At 42.9% G+C, this 17,655-nt stretch overlaps 1 protein-coding gene across 12 annotated transcripts in view; it reads left to right on the top strand.

Moving 5' to 3' along the window:
* Positions 1-721: 721 nt before the first annotated feature.
* SMARCAL1 (SNF2 related chromatin remodeling annealing helicase 1) overlaps positions 722-17,655 on the top strand; it is a 45,152-nt gene continuing 28,218 nt past the window's right edge. For all 12 annotated transcript variants that reach the window (XR_012650499.1, XR_012650498.1, XR_012650500.1 and 9 more), the window contains exons 1-8: positions 722-814; positions 1,786-2,746; positions 3,438-3,488; positions 6,217-6,477; positions 7,690-7,740; positions 11,587-11,767; positions 12,735-12,885; positions 15,676-15,834. Coding sequence is in view for 9 of the 12 variants with exons in the window: in XM_075028697.1 (XP_074884798.1) it covers positions 1,876-2,746; positions 3,438-3,488; positions 6,217-6,477; positions 7,690-7,740; positions 11,587-11,767; positions 12,735-12,885; positions 15,676-15,834 (1,725 nt within the window). In the remaining 3 variants the exon portion in view is untranslated. The remainder of the gene's footprint in view (positions 815-1,785; positions 2,747-3,437; positions 3,489-6,216; positions 6,478-7,689; positions 7,741-11,586; positions 11,768-12,734; positions 12,886-15,675; positions 15,835-17,655) is intronic.

The raw sequence follows: 17,655 nt of genomic DNA, 5'->3' as shown, positions 1-17,655 counted from the left end.
TTATTTTGTTGTAGAAGGTGACCAGGTTAGTCTGGCATGATTTGCCTTTGGTAAATCTGTGCTGGCTTTTCCCAATCACCTGCTTCATTTGCTTTGTGATCGTTCCTAGGAAGACTCGCTCTGCTATTTTCCTAGGGACTGGAATAAGACTAATGGGCCTGCAGTTTCCCGGGTCCTCTTTTGGGCCCTTCTTGTGGATAGCTCTGATATTTGCTTCTTCCAGTCACCAGGGTCATCCCCTCATCCCCACCACTTTTCAAAGACTACAGCCAGCCGCCTTGCACAAATGTCAGCCACTGCTCTTAACACCTTGGGACAGATTCCCTCCTCACTGCCGACAACAGTGTTTTCACCCTTTCTCATGCACTACCTCCATTTTTTATTCCCCACTCATAGTCACCCATTTAAAAGCCACACGCCTTGGTGTTCCATGCCCCACACACCAGAGGCAGCGAGTGAGGGAGCTCTGCTCCAGCCATGCAGCACTGGGTGCTGTCTGGGGCAAAGCCTCAGCCCGTGGCCAGCAGCAGGGTCCCCGCACCCCGTATATGGGCCTGAGCCGAACGCTGGCGGCGGGGGCCGGCCTCCAACCCCCCGACTCCTACAGCGAGACCGCGCACCTCTCAGCGCCCCTAAAATGGCGCCCTGAGGGGAAGACTACATTTCCCAGCGTGCCGAGCGCCCCGCGCGCCGTTTTTTCGTTCCCGGCGTGCTACGCGCTGCCGGCCGCTCAGTGCCGCCGGGCGGAGGAGCCGGTCTGCTGGGAGTTGTAGTCTGCGCGCCGTTTGGCGGCGTACCTGGCCTCTGCCAGCCGGTGGGTGTGCGGGCCTGGGGCGGCGGGGAAGCGGCTGGGCCGGGGCTGAGCCCAGGGCGGGCTGTAGTGGAGCTCCCGGGGTGCGGGGAGGGACCGCGGCCTGCGGCCTGGGCCCTGAGCCCCAGTGGAGTGCGGTAGTGGTGGGCCCCTGTGGGGTGGCGGGTGGTCCTTGAGGACGGCGGGGGACCCCAGCCTGCGGGGTGGGGGCCGGGACCTCGGTGGAGTTTGGGACGGGGCAGCCTGGTGCCTGGGAGAGGAGCGGAGCAAGGAGTGAACTTTTTACAGGGTGGTGAGGCAAGAAGGTCTCTGAGTGCTGCGTGAGGCAGGGTGTAGGTGGAGTGAGGCCAGCTCCTGGGAGATGTGGTGGGAGCCAGGTCCTTGCTTTTATCAGAAGGTCCTTGACCTGTGAGTGGACCTTTCTGAAAGCAGGAACTGTACTCGGCCCTTTGGGGTTCAGTATGTATCTGCTACATGCTATGAGATGCCCCCAAACAGGAAGGTGATCAGGAAAGATGCGGTGTTATCCCATCTTTGCTATTAGGTACCAGAAGTATGAAACACTTCCATACAAGTCTGCAGAAATGTATTGCTTTGCCTGCATTTGCCTTTGCAGGGCTGACTCTGCAGTGCAGGGTGTCCTTGTGCTTGGCTATTTTATCAGTTTTGCTGGGATTTGCGGAGAAGAGTGCATAGAACTGTAGTGGAATAGGGGTCTTCTCCTTTTTACATATGTTTTATCTATGTGAGACTGGCATGCACAGCTCCATCAGTGGTTGTCAGCATCTGCTTGCTGATAATGGCTCAGCATTAGTCTGACAGCTTTGCTCTACTGCTAGGTTTTTGTGTAGGATCAGTTACAGTAATATTGAGTCACTAATAATACTGAGTTATCAATACCATAAGTATTTTTAGAGGGAACAGAGTTGAAATTTCCGGTCTTTTTTTGCTGTTTGGTTTTGGTTTTTTTGTAGACTGGCTTCCATTCCTGTAAAGAAGCAAGTGCCTCCGTGTTTAATTCCCAATGCAGTTTTGATTCAGATTTATTGTTTGAATTGCTGAAGATGTCATCAGGCCTTACAGAGGAACAAAAGAGAAGAATTGAAGAGAACCGCCAGAAGGCTTTGGCTAGGAGAGCAGAGAGACTAGCAGCCCAGAGAGGTGGGCAAGTGGAGAGCGCTGGCCCTCAGGTGAAAGAACAGAGTCCAGGCCATTGGGGAGACTTGAAGGAAAAAAACAATCATCTCGGGTTCATTAGCCAGCAGCAGCGGAATCCAAACAGTCCTGTGGAGCAGAAGAGCTATCTTCAGAAAGATTATAATCATTACACTGCAAACCAACAGATGGTTGGTTCACATGGAGAGCAACAAAAGAATTGTTCAGAGGACTCTGGACAAGCAAGTGGCATTAAGCAGTTCCCTACAACGATCCCAAATTCTCTGAGTTATTCCCATAAACATTACTCGGATGCTGCTGGTCAGAAACACGGACAACAAGCTTTAATTAATCTTGGTACATTCCAGCAGCCCAAATGCTACCCAGCTTTCAAAAACCCTACAGAACCATCTCATCCTAGATTAATTGATAATGGGCGCCCTGATGGTAGTAAAGATTTACAAAGTCAGAACAAATCTGCCATAAAATTTGTTTCACCACCGAGCAGTGCCACCCCGAGTGATTCAGAAATGCTGATAAACATAAGCAGACCAATGGAAAGAGAAGGGGGAGGTGGTGCCTCTCAGGCCAGTGGTAGGATGCAGAAGCTGACCAGCTCTGCTGGTGCAGGCTCTGCCTTTGAAGCTGCTTCTTGCAAGAAAGCAAATAGTGTTACAAAAGGAAAATGCGTGAAATATGGGGAAGACCGATTCCAGGTCGAAACAGGGTATAATGCTGAACTCATTGCTGTGTTTAAGAAGATACCAAGCAAAAGCTATGGTAAGAATGGATTGTTTGCTGTTTTATGTTGGATTGAAGTTTCACCACCTGCTGGAACTGTAGTTGCTATATGCTCTTAGCAGTGCAGCTATTGCTGGGGTGGAATATGTGGTATTAATGGGGGACTGGAAAAGTAAAGACAGCTGAAATTGGAAAGAAATTCTGGGCATAAATAGCTTAAGCTTGGATTTAGCCAAGAAATCAGAAGCCTTGCTTTATGAACAGTGCTCTAAGAAGTTTAGTGACAGCAGCTGGTCAGAGTCTTTTGGGAATGAGGAAGAGAAGTTATTCATAAATTGGTATGGGAAAATGGGTCACTTCAGCTGTAGTTTGGAGTTGATGAGCTGATTCTGTTAACTGGGTTACTGAGAGCAGTGGAGCCTCCACCTTTATGGCTTGCTTCTGATCTGTTCTCCCTGCCTTTATTTGTTATATTCGACTCCCCCCCCCCCCCCCCGCCCCCGCCATGTGTTGTTGCTCCCTGTGAATGGCTGCTGCATTCTTCTTGTCTTAGCATTGATATGCCCCATGGCTTTTCTGATGTCATGTAGCTGTAAACTTGGGCATACTGTTTTTCAGATGTGTGTCAAAAAGTTTGCATTAGTAGATTGAATTTTCTCTTACCTCGCGTGCACATTTCACAGCACCACTTTTTTAAACCCCAAATGATTCATATTCTGCCCTATTTTAGATCCCACTATTAAGAAATGGAATTTCAGTCTGGACGATTACAGCACTTTCAGTAAGTAAATGGGTTGTTGAATGATAAAAAAGAATCCAAATCTTGACCCCCTTCCCCTGCCTTCCATAATTATTATTTAGCTTTGTTATTGTCTGGAGTAATAAAATTAATGCTACTCAAACATAACGCCCATCTTTTAGGCATCTAGCTCATAATGTTTTCCTGACACTTTGTAGTTGATTAGAAATAACTTAATTTTTCACGTAATCTAAATACCAACCATAGGTTTAACTTTTTCTGCCGTTGCTGAATTTTTCAGCAACTGACAAGCCTGATCATAGGAAAAATACCTGCTGTGCAGGTACTTCATATGAATCTGTATTGAGAACTGAGCGTGTTCCACTAGCTAATGCTTAATTTCTAGGTCCGTTCATGTATTTTCTTTTTAAACAGCTCTTTGTTTGTTTGTTTGTTTGTTTTTCCTTACATTTATTTCCTGTTAATTTTGCATGTCAGAAAAGGAAAAAGGTTAATTCTCTAGGGCTTTGAGTGAGACTGAAAATGGATTTGCCTTTTTTGGCATAACAAGGGTGGGTTTATCTTTTTTTTTCCTCTCCTGTCATTTTGTTCTGGAAAGATTGAGAGATGATAGAGGCAAACATTTCAGGTAAGCTTTTCAAAAGCACATTGTATTGAAGCAAGTGATAAATCACTATTGATTTCAGTGGGAACAGAATTAGGCCTGTGTTGAGCACTTTGAAAAACCCACAGTTGAGTGCTGGTATTTTAGCTTCCCATGTGGGTTGCCACACATTTATAATTTAAATGCTGCTGGTTTGCTTGAAGTGTATCAACTACAGATGAGAGCAGAGTCTCTGCACCAAGGAGCTTGCAAATGAAGAAGGTGGTTTTTAGAAATTAGGCTTTTTTCCTTAAAGCTTTCAAATACATGAGGTCTTTGTGGAAAGTTCCTGTTGACAGGTGAAGACAATATGTGATCAACATTGGGCAACGATATCAAGGGAAAAAAATACCCTGAGAAAAAAGAACTGACTTAAAAGGGCCTTGGTTTGAAGTCTTGTAAGTGTAAAAACAATTATTTTAGAACTTCCCACTGTTAATTTTGTTCTTCTGAATAATGTTGTCCTGTATTACATTTCTCTCTTTGTACTATAAATGAAACATGCAGTCAAGCATAGAAACAGATGTTGAAATAAGAGTAAAATATGGGTTTTGTCCAATTTCTTTCAGTATTAGTTGTAGAGGTGAGATCTAACTATGCAATGCTAAACAGTAGCATCTAAAATATGTGCTTGGTGCATTGGGAGAAGAAAGTCTAAATTGGTCGTATTCTAGTTCTCTACATTAAAAGCATCAAGTGGAAGTAATTTTTAAACTTTTTCTTTGGAGTAGAAATCTCAAATGCTTGGGTTTATTCTGGAAATCACTTATTTTAAAATAAAGTTGGATGAAATCCAAATGGGTTTATTTATTAACTGGTTAGGAAGAAAATGTCTGAATTTTTCTCCCTTTTCTTCCCTTTTCAAATCTTAACTACTGAACTTAAATTTTGTACATTTTTATTGCATATCAGTAAGTTGGACTATTTAAAAAGAAGCAGAGTGGATTGTGATGTGCAGCTCAATGCTCAAAGGACTGGAATCACCCACATTTACTCTAAACAGCTACTGGGTAGGGGAGGTTGCCTCTCTCTACTAGTACATGGAGGCAGGATGTGCTTAGTGGTCCCCTGGTCTTGAGTCTAATGGACTCTGGAGATATTAATGAATCTTTGTGTTACTGTAGTACCTACGAGTTGAAGTCTTGGGAATGAACTTCACTATTTTGGTGCTCTAAAAATGCAAGAAAAAATGATTCTTGTTCCTTAACCATCACAGTTCAGCTATAATAATAAAGAGAACATATGGGTATAGATTGGCAGAGACACACAGGGAAAAGTGAAACGTTTATTAGCGTAGATAGCTGTGGTCTCAGTCTAACAGCTGTAAAATGCTATGTCCCTTCTCTCCCCATGCCCTGGCATCATGACAGAGGTGGTTGCTAGTGATTAGTAAGATAGAAGTGCAGATGGCTGGGAGGAAATACGAGACTAACTGTAAGATGCAGTAGAATAAGGGATGATAGACTTAAATTGTAACAAAGGAGATTAAGGGGTTTGGACTAGATTCCTTCCTGATATACTTCCTACCGTATTGTGAATATATAGCATTCCTCCTAGATGAGATTGCATATCAGACATTGACATGAGGCGGGAGGCAGATATTTTCGGATCCTTCTCCTTTGCTGTTTGCAGAAGCACCTTCCCATCTTTTCAGGCACATACTACTGATCACATGCCCCTGTCCCTGCAACTTTGTAAGTGAAAGTGCTGTGTGGCTGTGTGCAATTCACTGCTGAATGTGGTTCTGCAGATTGCTTGCCCTGGCCAAGTGAGCCACGTTTGGGGATTGCTAACAGAGAGGGAGCCTAATGCATTGACACTGCTGGATAGTACCTTGTTCACCTACTGTCACATGTTCCCTCTGCCTCTGCTGTATTCTCTGTGGAAAATCCCGCCAACCTGCTTCTCCAGGCCATCGTGCTCTCTATTCTTTGTCCCTGTGAGTGAAAGCAGTGAGAGGATCATAATTCCTTTTAAACTTGAAGATGCATGGCTTGTATGTCATCCTCTTGTCCCTTCTCTTCCCAAAGTATCCTGTGCATCTTTAGTTTATCTATGTTCTTTGTTATTAATTCTTTTCTCTGTATCTTATGCTTTTCTCTCTAGTGGAAGCAGCAAGTCAACTTCCATCAGTAATTCTGGCACCATTGGAAGGAGAAAATGCAGTTGGCTTGGCATCAGGCTCTCATTTCATTGGCAGTAGAGTTGATGTGAAATCCCTCTTGATGATGTGTAAGAACTGGAAGAAACCTTCAGCCCTTGTCAAAGGGAAGTGCGTGCTGATCTCTCGCTTGCGTTTTGAGGTTGATATTGGGTATTCTGCGGAAGTGATTGGAGTGTTCAAACAGATGGATTCCAGAAATTATGGTGAGTCTCTGGTTGTTTCTGCTTTATTCTAATGACATTTTGGGGGCTGCTGTTGGAGTGCTGTGAATGCTTCAGAGGAGAGAGATTGTGAGAGTACACCCCTCTGAAAGAGCATGAGAGGTTGTGGTTTGGTGAAGATCTTGAGAGCTCCTGTAGTTCTGGTATAGTACTGTATCTGTGTTCTGCACTTTATGCCAGAACATGTCCTATTCTGGGCCTGCTAGCCAAGGTGGTGTTTTAGGACTCAGCATGATTACATTTACTGTTGAGGTGGGGTGTGCTGATAATTTGCCAGCAGTACAGAGATCATGCATAAGTTCTTGTCTTTATTATCAAATGCAGTTGGACATTCTCATACTTCTCCTGCTTTACTGTGTTGTATAATAGCTGCAACTGCCTAAGCAGATTGAGTTTACCAGCAGCTTTACTAATGTTTTGGAGGCAAGTGGAACTGTAGAGTACTTTTTATGTTGGCATTCAGATTTCAATGGTAACTATCAGTTTTTCCCACTTGTATTGTGGGAAATGAGGCACAGAGTGATGAGGTGACCTGTGCAGTGTCACAGCAGGTCAGTGACAGCATGGGGAACAAATCCTGAAGCTCTTGTTCTTCCGGCAGGGCCCACCTGGCTCGTTGTGTCTTCAGCTGACTCTGAATTCACTCTGTCTTCCCTGGAAGTTGTAGACAGGTGCTACCCAGGGATAAACCTGCCAGACAAGTGTGGCATTCATCTTACATTTTGGGTATTGATGAATTGGTGAATTTCCTCTGTACTGGTCTGAGGACATCGTCTGTAGGGTATAGAGGTACAATTGAAAGTGATTGTGTTACTGACTGAAATCAGAGTTTGCTGGTTAACAAAGAGGAACCTTCACATACATTCTTCATCCCTTCTTGCAGTGAAGAGAAAGGGGTTGCCAAAATCCTTGGGCACGTGGGTTCATTGCAATGGTTCATTAGGGGAGCTGACTTTGGCTTGCTTCAGTGATACCACTACTTCTAGATATGTGCTCATACTTTTAAGCTGTCTTCAAACTATTTGCTTAATGTGAAAGCACACGGAGGAGAATTGATTGTTGGACAAGGTAAGAACTCTTTTAAAGCAGTTCTGAAATGTGGAGGATATGGATGGATAGCCATGTTCTTATGCACAGAGAATTCAGTCTTTTAAAAAAGAGACTTATGATAAGTGTTTGTTATAACAATTGCAGATATGAACACCAGAAAGTGGAATTTCCTGCTGGAGGACTATCCCAAACTAAGTGAGTAGCTGCATTTTCCTGGCTAGGGCTATTTTCTGGGGAGAGGAATGAATTGTAGCTTCATTTCTTGGGCTAAGCCTTTTCACTATGGGGAGATATGTTTCTAACGAACTGTGAAGCAGGTGTCTTCCTGTTTTGTCAGACATTTACACTGTTTGCCCAGACTCACAACTTTATAAATGTGTGTTATTCATGGCAGTCCTTTAGGGGCCCACTGGGAGAGTGGCTCTGTTTTGTCAGATTCTGCACTGAATTTCTGTGCCATTTGTTAGAGCACATGGATGTGTTTACTATCACAAAGTTATTTTTATTGCTTATAATGTACAGCAGCTCTACTTGAACTAAGGAGTTGCAAGAGAATGGATTCCTCTGTTTCCACTTGCCAAATTTGAAGAGGTTGGCATGGTGGTTGCCCAGCCTTCCTATCCTCACAGAAATTCTGTCATACTGACTCTTTTTAGCTGTGCTCCCCTTATCCTCAGTGCCAGCCTGCCTTGCTCCCTCTTGTGTGTATATCAATTCATAAACTGGCACAGCCCCCCCTTGCTTAGAAAACAAACAAGTATCAGGCTGTATACTTCCAGTTCTTTAAGTAGTGTGCATGGTGGTGTGCTATTTCATTTCACACCCAGCATATTTTGTTTTTCAGCTCAGAGGGCTAGGTTTTCAAGTCAACTGATGATTTCTGTAACAACCAGTTCTTCCACAGTTACAGTCTGGGTGGTGTCTAGCTGACTTTGTTCAGCCTTATATGTCACTACTGGTAATAATGGCTTTGCAGGCAGCACACAACTGTTAAGTTTTCAATTGATGTACGAGGCAGGTTAGAATTCAGGTTGCTTCCATAGCTGAGTTGATTTTGAGACAAAGAAGAAGAGCTGCTTGTTTCTCTTGCAGAAGTGTGCAGATCTGCTTGAAGAAGAGTCATTCTTCTTGAAGCAGAATTTCATACTCTTACTAAAATCCTTTTGTGCTGGCTGATGGATGCTTAAAAGAAAGCTTAGCAAAAAAAATCTTCATAAGAGAGCATCATATTTCCCATTGCAAGTGGAATCTAAGGGCATAGTGTTGCTACAATGTTCATTTCTTGGTAGAAGTTTACCAGTAGACTCCTACCTTTATGCATCTGTGTAATGCTGGTGAAACTATGACTCACTGAACTGAAATGTAGAACTGTGGTATGTTGTGTTTTGTTTTGTTTTTTTTAATGGATGCCACTTTGCAGAATAATCCAGTCTCAGCAGCATGCTCCTAGCACATCTGCTTCTTGGGTTTTTATGTTTACTTAAGTTTATAGAGTACTTTGAGATGAATAGCATTACACAAGTCCTACCTATTACTATTTATCATCCCCGTCAGCCTGCTGCGTTTGCGTTGGTACTTGTGTAAGGGTATGTGGCTGTGGAATTTGATTGGGCTAAGCTTCAGAAAGATAATAAGCCAGGTGCTCTAGACACATCCTTAGAAAGTGTGAATGGGTGTTTCAGAACTGAAATGCTGTTGCTTAGAGTAGTTTTTCCTCCAGCATGGGCTCCTGCTTCCATGGGATACCAAAGCACATTTGAGTATCTGCAAATTGAGTATCTGCATGTTCCTATGATGCATGTCTTAATAACATTAGTAATAGTTGTAGGGCTGAAAGCCATGTGGTGGGGCCTTGTAGGAATGCCTGATCTTGAAAACAAGTGAGTGTATCTTGGTGGAGACTTATGAACCTTGAGGATTGGGATGTTGACAGGTCCTGATTTCAGTAAGCTGGTGATCTCTCACAATTTGCTAAAAGGGCCTTTTGTACATGCCAAGGGCCAGATCCTATAGGACATGCTAGGCAGTCTGAGCAACACATCATCTCCCAGTCTGTCGCTCTCTCAGCCATGCTGGCTGGCAGTTGTATATATTGCATGAAGTATTCAGAATTCCACAGATTTGAGGAAAGCAAAAAAAATTTCCATAAATCTTCTTGCAGAGTGTAATTTGTGAGGGCATTTGAGGCTTCTAGCACGTGCCTTTTTGAGGAACAGCATTTGCTTTGTGCCTGTTCATTTACCTATGTCAAAATAAAAAAAAAGAAAAGAATTTTAAAAGGCTGGTTGCCATTTCCAGCAGAGTTATCTGTTAGCTGGGAACTGTTTGTAGAGGTTAATGTCTCTTTGCCTAGTTGCTCAGTCATCTTTATATAAAGGTCACTTCAGTAAAAAATGTCTGTTGGATGAATCATGCTGGTGGCAGATATATCTTAATCACTCTCCCAGCTCATGTACAGAACAATAGCAACAGAATTATCAGTGAGCAAATTGTAGCAATTATGCTAACACATAGCTCAGTCTATGAGTGTAATAACAAGCTTGTGCTGTACTTCGGGTGGAGAGAGTTCCTGCTATTGAAGAAGTATGAATTAAACTGGAGAGTTTAAAAAGTTTGGTCATTGCCCAACCACAAATGGAAATCTTTTCATATGTATATTACTTGGAATTGCTTTCCCCCCTCATATGGCAGGGGTCCATCCTGCTGCTTTCCTCTTGGAGATAACTGAAATAAAAATACCTTAGTGAATTCTGGAGGTGCATTTACTGCTGGTATGGTGAGTTCTTATTTTTGCAAAGTTGTTTTATGTCTTCCTGACTTCATATACAAAGCAACCACTAAATAAAAAAAAGTTGCTTCTGGCAATAAAGGATCTGTGCACATGCATTTGTGTTCCTTGTGTAGAGGTGTCTTTTTTGTTTCTCAGTCAGTGGTCAAAGATTGATTATTAAACACGTTTTCCTGGTCCCAGCTCACTGCATGTTTTAAACTGGTATTTGTATAGAAATTTACTGTTGGATTAAAAAGAAATAGGTTTCTCTTTTTGGGATGGAACAGAGAGGCTGCTGGAGGGGACTGAAATAAGGTTGTCTAGGAGGAGAATTGCCCTGACACTTTGTTTGTTGTGATGCAAGGGTTGAAAAGATGAAGGCCCTGAGGTCTTTGCATAATGGAGGCTGAGGATCCCTTTAGTTCGACTGGAAAGGTTTTATGCTGCAGATAAAGTTCAGAGGCTTCATGGGTGAAACAACAATAGTGGTGAGGGACTCAAGTGGCTGCCTGTGGGCTGGTTCTGGCCTGCAAGCTACTTCTGTCCAGGGGAACAGCAGTGGACACCAGTTGAGCAGGGAGTTGCTGTTGGTACCATGTCCTTGAAGGATAGCTGTCAGAGTGCTGCTGATGGTAGTACAAGAGCAGTTTCTCTGAGTCTTGAGGTGCTTCCTGTTTTCTTATCCAAACGTGGTAAATGAGGGGTCATAAAGTGGAGACAGAGCCAAACCTGTGTGAATTTGGGGAACAGGAGGAGAAGAGTTTTCAAAGCTGAAGATGTATGATATTCTTTAGGTAACTGTGTCTCAGGTTACTCCTGATCCCTCAGGGATGGTGGAGACCTCAGAGGTGTTTAATGCAGAATCCCAAGGTCAAGATAAAGGTGCCCCTGCCTTCTAGGCTTCAGGAGCTCTTTTGTTCAAATCCTTACTTTTATTTTTGAGTCAAGTGTGCCCTAAGCTGCCCTCAGTGTGAATAATCCAGCTCCAGCTGTATTAGTAGCAATCATCTCTGAATGATGGCATCAGACTTTCAGTTTTTTTATAACCAAGTCTAAATATGAGGGGAGGAGATGTGATTCATCATGTGGTTCTGAAATAGACTTCAGGGAAGAGGCCAGGCTAACACCTGTGCATGATGCAGTGCTTTCTTGAGCTGTTTCAGGATATGAAATAACATTGTTGATGAGGTCAAGGGTTGTGCCCTGACATCCATAATGTAAGTTGTGTGTATGTTGCCCCTTCTGATAATAAACTGCTCTGTTCTTTGCAGTGGAAGTGTTACAGAGCCTTGTGTCAGTAGAAGTGGAGCCACTGCCTGAGGCAGTAATACAAACCTTTGCTGCTCAAATACAGAGATCTACATCACAGACAGACGTTCCCGATGCTGACCTTTCAGTAGTGGACTCCAAAATTGTGACAAGCCTCATGCCCTTTCAGCGGGAAGGTGTGAAGTATGTCCTTTTTGCATGCTGTTAAGAGCTAGTCCTTGCCTAGAATTGTGTACTTTATATTGATGCCCAGGCTGCATTCTCTTCCATGGAGGGTTCCATGTTTCTACAGAATCTTGGACTGTTACATTCTGGGCTCTTGGTTGTTTGGTATGATCTGGTTTGTTTTGTTGGGCTTTTTTTTTGTGGTTTTTTTTTTTTTTTCCTTTGAGTGACACATCTATTCTGTTTCTAGCTAGAATTCTTCATCATGAGTCAGGAGGAAAGTAGCATTTTGCTAGTCTCATAAAATTGTTCAAATGATACATCTCTGATCTCCCTCTTGTGATTCAGTATGTGCCTAATTGTCATATGATTTTTTTTATTTTGTAAGGTCATCTTTTTTCTTTTTTTTCCCCAAGTGCATTTCTTTTGTTGTTGTTTTTTAAATATTAACTACACATGGGAAAGTGCCAGGAAATGGGACCCAGTCTCTGAAAGATTTAAAATTACTAATTGTATGTAGAGATAAACTTTTAAATGTCCCTGTTCCCATCATATATGGTCATTAGTTGTTGACTTCAAGATGCGATCCAGGAAAGTTTGTACTTACTGGTATTAATGTGGCATCGTTGTATAATATTTTCTTATCTCAGCCAGGATGAACTCTGGGACTGAATGTGAGTAATATCGTGGAAAGAATGTGCTTTAAATAATTGTAAGGTCTTGAGACTACTCCTCATGACATCAAAGTCTCTAAGGACTGGGCTGAACCACTCTGTTCAGGAGCTTCCAAGCTTTGAGAGATTTGTGAAAGTTGCTCACTTGTGTTGAGACTAAGGGAGAAGATACAGGTTTACTGAAGAACCCAGATCACTTCCAGGTCATCCACATTATAGGTTTGGTGATGAGTTATGCTCATCTTGGCTGCCAGGGCAGATAGAAACCCATTTCTTCACTCTGACTTATTTCCCCTCTCTAATTTGTCCAGTTTCGCAATTTTAAGAAATGGACGTTTACTTCTTGCGGATGACATGGGCTTGGGCAAGACCATCCAGGCGATCTGCATTGCTGCATATTACCGAAAGGAATGGCCATTGCTGGTGGTGACTCCTTCTTCCGTGAGGTTTACATGGGCAGAGGTACTGTGAGCTTGAGCGTGTGCAGGTGGCCGGTAGAGGGCATGTGTGATGGTTATGCTGTGTTGCACTCTGTACAAGTTAAAATTTTAAGAATATGTATATTAAGGAGAAGAAGCTAAAAATTGTACTCATTTAGAAAGTTGAGGGGGGAAAATTGCTTGGCACTGACTGTATGGTATATGCCTGTTTTCTTTTATTGGCCGATTTTGTGGTCCTGCTGATCTATTGGAAAGAGGGAGATCAAGAGAAAGTGTCTCCTCTGACCCTCTGTTAACTTTGTGCAAGTCAGCTGGCTCCAAGGGAGCATTTTACTCATCAGTGTCAAAGACAATAGTTGCATGCAAGCAATTGCCTGTTGTTTTCAAGCCCTTCATAGCAGTATTTGCCAGTCCCTTGGCTGGAATAAAAGCCCAGATGCTGGGATTCTCTGCTCTGTTCAAGAGGCCCCATTATCATCATCATTAAGTGTCTGTTGTAATATGTCCTTTGGCCTGTCCACTGTATGCTGCTGGCTCCTCAGAGTCCTTTATTAATGTTGATCAGAAGCCCAAGAAAGCTTATATGGTTGGGAGAAATGTATCTTGAAATAAATGACTGTCATGGCTTGTACACTGAGGCTGTTGGGTTGCCATAGGCTAGTGAAATGTTCACTGTGGGAGAAAAAAGTGAGCCAGAGGTTTTAGGTCAGTAATTTCATGCCTGAACAGGGGTGGGTGGGAGTTTAGTTTTCCCTGGAATGTTGCATTGACAAGAAGTGTATTGACTGGGATTTGCTGGTTTTCTGCTGTAACTGGGTTGTTAGAGCATCTTGGCTTGTGTTTTCATGTCCAGTAGTGTAACAAAATGTTGGGTGACAAGAAAAGAAAATTGTTTACTGAACAGGGGAGTGATGCTCATCGTGTTTGATATTTCAAAGGCATGTAGACCTCTGGGTCAACACCTAATCTGAATCTGTGGCTTCTGAGGGATACCTACTGGGAACAATTTGGGGCCTGGTTTCCTGAACTACTGGGCACCTGCAGCTAAACTCCTACATCCTGCTTCAAGAGATTTAAGCAATATGAGGTGTTTTGTGGTTTTTCTTTTTTTCCTTTGACTGCTTGATTTCCTCTTCCTTCCCCTACTCCTGACTCCCCAGGAGGCTGTTGTGGGAGATGTTTTGTTAGAACATTTGCTTTAGAATGATCTGTATTGCTTTGTGGGTATGTGAAGGATGCAGGTCTAAGAAAAATGTGTCACACGATGTAGAAGAAGGTGGAGTTTATTATGGTCCGTAATCTACTCAGTTCATTCTTGTACAGATGTGTTTTACTGTATTGATAGACGCTTTTGTGGTGTCTCTGGAGCTGAATTGCCAGAAATTGTCTTCATCTCAGAATTGTCAGTGTTTTAGTTTGACTTTCTGGGCTCAGGCCACTGAGAGCCTTTATATTCAAGATGCCATAGGAAGCTAGCGGGAAGATGCGAGGTACTCTTGGGTGAGAAGTACTGCAGCATGTGCATTTGGAGTTCAGCATTAAAACTTAAGTAATTAACGGTCAGGGCAGTTTCAGAGCACTTCTTGTGGACAAAGGTCAGCGTCAAGTGAGAAATACAGCATGACTTTTATGGTGTGAATTAGTCATGTACCCTTTATAAAAGGAGAGGGAGTACAGCTAGGAGCTTCCAGATACTTTCTCATTGCTGCCACCTTTGTCTAAGTTTTGGCTTACCATCAGCCCCATATTTTTTGGTTGGGATCTAACCTTGCCTGCATGTTGGCCCATTTTGGTTGTGGTGCTTACCATAAGTGGTGAAGGATAGTTAATTGTTAGTTTCTCACATACTGAGAAATGTGAGAAGCTCACAGTTAACTCCTCTGGCTGCTGCATGTGGTTGCTGAACCGAGGAGAGGAATGATGCTTGAGGGATTTCCACAAGTGAAGGGCCTAGAGACAGAGGTGCCATTTCTCCTCACCACTTGGATACATTTCTGAAGGGACCAGATCCTGATTGCTAAAGCCCCAGCCAGCTCTCTGCAGAACTCAAATGTTGCAGAGAGGTTGCTGTCATTGGGGACACAATCATAAGGGAAATGGTAGGTGCTCAGTAGCTAACAGATGGGTTTGGGGGAGGATATCTTGCTCTGGTGTGTGGAGCATTTCAAGAGGTTGATTTGAATGACTATCACCATGTGTGTTTCAGCTGCTGTCATAGAGCAGCTGGTATGTTGTCAACTTGATCTTTTTATTTTGTTTGTTTGGGTTTTTTTTGGTAGACTTTTTAAGAGGTAATGGAAGAGTTCTTGTTGATCTGGATGAGTTGTACTTCATCCTCGCTGTGGAGTAAACATTGCTATAGTGAGAGATGTTAACTGCTTAGAAGTCTGTAGTTCACAGCCTGAGGTTTCCTGTTGAGTGAGAAAACTAAATTTCCCTATCAGTAGTGGTCACTGCGTTGTCTGGCTCTGAGCATAGCAGGTAACATTGTCAGGAGGTTATGTGCTTTTCTACTACAGATCAGATTTTTGTTTTTTTCAGTAAGAGGCAAGAATAGAGCATGTTTGAGCCTTCCTAGCTGTGGAAGGTAGATTTGGCCTTATAGCCTGAGTTCTGTTCTTGATCTTCCCATTACTAGGGTTGTTGCCTTAGGAAGGCTGCTTGCCCTTACTGTGCTCCTAGCTGATGTCTAGTGGCGGGTGGAGTGATTCCATGTTCTAAGCATTCATGAGGATGCTCTCTGAAGTGCTTTGGAATCCTGACAGAGGACATAAGCACCAGAATGCAATTCATTGCTTTCCTCTTCCTCCAGGCATTTCACAGGTGGCTTCCATCCTTGAGTCCAGGTAGCACCAATGTCATAGTGACTGGCAAAGACAACCTAACAGCAAGCTTGATCAACATCATCAGCTTTGACCTCCTCAGCAAGATGGACAAGCAACTTAAGAGCACTTTCAAAGTAGTTATTATTGTAAGTGGTACACTAATATTTTGAAGTTAATTGTATGCTGCAAATGGGGTAACCTTTGTGTTGTACAGCAGACAAGTGTAAAGAGGGCCATACTTAGGACTGAAACAATCTTGTAATTCTGGCTGTGATCAAAGCTCTCCGTGAGTAGAAGCAGGAGATTTCTCTGATACCTTCTTAGGTAACTAGTAGAGTTTATTTCCTTTTTGATTCCTGAGTCTGTGTTTTCTCTTTTACTGGTTATGGTGCCTCTGATTTCATTGTGGTTGGGCATGTCCTCTGCTGGAGAGAAAGGTGTTTAATGTGGTGTGTCAATACAATAGTCTTGGAATTGTATCTTTTTAAGGGGATTGGACTTCAGGCTGATGCTAGTGTTTATCCAGTAAACCAGATAACCTCTCAACATCAAGTATGTGGGTAAAAGCCTCCAAAAATCTCCCTTTGCTTGTGTTCCACTGGCAATCTGCATTAAGCTTTCTTTGATCACTTGTATCATTTCTTTTGTAAATTACTTCAAAACCATTTTTTAACCTTTTACAGAGCCATGGTAGAAGGCATTTTTTTAGATTTCAGTCATGCAAAACATCTAGTGTTTCAAATCCAGCTTGGATCAAAAGAGACCAAAAGTGTATACGTAGCTTAATATGAGTGTTTGATGTTGTCAGTCCAGTTTTCAGCATACATATGCACCTGTCCCTAAGATCATGACAATTGGAACATAATAATCCTTTTGTTTCTCAGCATGAGATGGGAATGTGGGAATAGATGGAGTTCTTTGGAGACCAAACTACCCATGGGGGAATTGTGTTTGTGGTTTTTTGGTGGTTTTTTTTGGTTTGGTTTGGTTTTAATTTTTTTTTTTTTTTAATTTTTATTTTTTCCCTTGCCCATTCTCTGACAAGACATTCTGTCAGGGTGGAAATGCAGATTGTTACTTTTGTATGCTGGTGCTTGGAGTAAAGGGACTTGGGCTCTAGGCCTACTGCCCTGGAACCTTTTACCAGCCCTGAGCTGGCAGATGTTCTTTCTGTGTGTTTATATGTTCAAATTTGGATCCTGTATACGTTTTTACAGATGAGAGTAGTCCTACTGAGTGCTGAGCTTCCCTGCTTTTTCTTCCAATCTTCTTTTGATGGCAGGGAACATTAATGTAGCTTATTTGTTAATCAGGAGGGAGAAGGCTGTGCCTGAGAGGCTAAGCAGTTGTATTCTCTTTGCATGCATGGTTGCTTGCTCATCCACACGTGGAAAGATGAGAATGCACCCTTGGAGGGCGCCAATTACTTATTGTGTCTAAGTTCTGACTTGCTGCAGCAGTAGAAATGAAGCCTGTTTGGGGGTGATGTCTCAAGTAGGAGGCTATTATCCACCTGGTGAGCCCTATCAGCAGAACAGTTGGATCCTAATTAGATTTCTTTTTTTCCTTATCATTTTCATTAACCCCTTATTTAGGGAAATGGCAGTGTATAGGCCTCCTATGTTTGCTGCTTTTAAAGGACACATGGGGGCAAATGAATGTCAGTGGTGGAAATAATGTTCCTCTTTCTCCTTCCCTCTCCAGCTCCCTCTGCTCCCTTGTTTGTGGTCATTTGAGATTCATGGCTTTAAGGTTTGATTTCTGTTCCATTTGCTTGCAGCTGCCAGTTTGAGTATAGGCAGCCTGCTACTCTCCGTGCTATCTTTTCGTTTAGAATTTGATGTGACTATCCCAGTGCTTGAAATATCCCCTGGGATGATATGCTTGTAATATTAGATAGCTGTGAATACTGGGAATTTGTTCTGTAGCCTGCAGTTGGACTATGGATCAGAACTGTCTTCACTTTC

Source organism: Buteo buteo, chromosome 5 (assembly GCF_964188355.1).
Source record: "Buteo buteo chromosome 5, bButBut1.hap1.1, whole genome shotgun sequence".
NCBI classification, from domain to species: Eukaryota; Metazoa; Chordata; class Aves; order Accipitriformes; family Accipitridae; genus Buteo; species Buteo buteo.
Note: the sequence above shows the minus strand (reverse complement) of the source record. Positions and strands in the feature narration are given on the sequence as shown.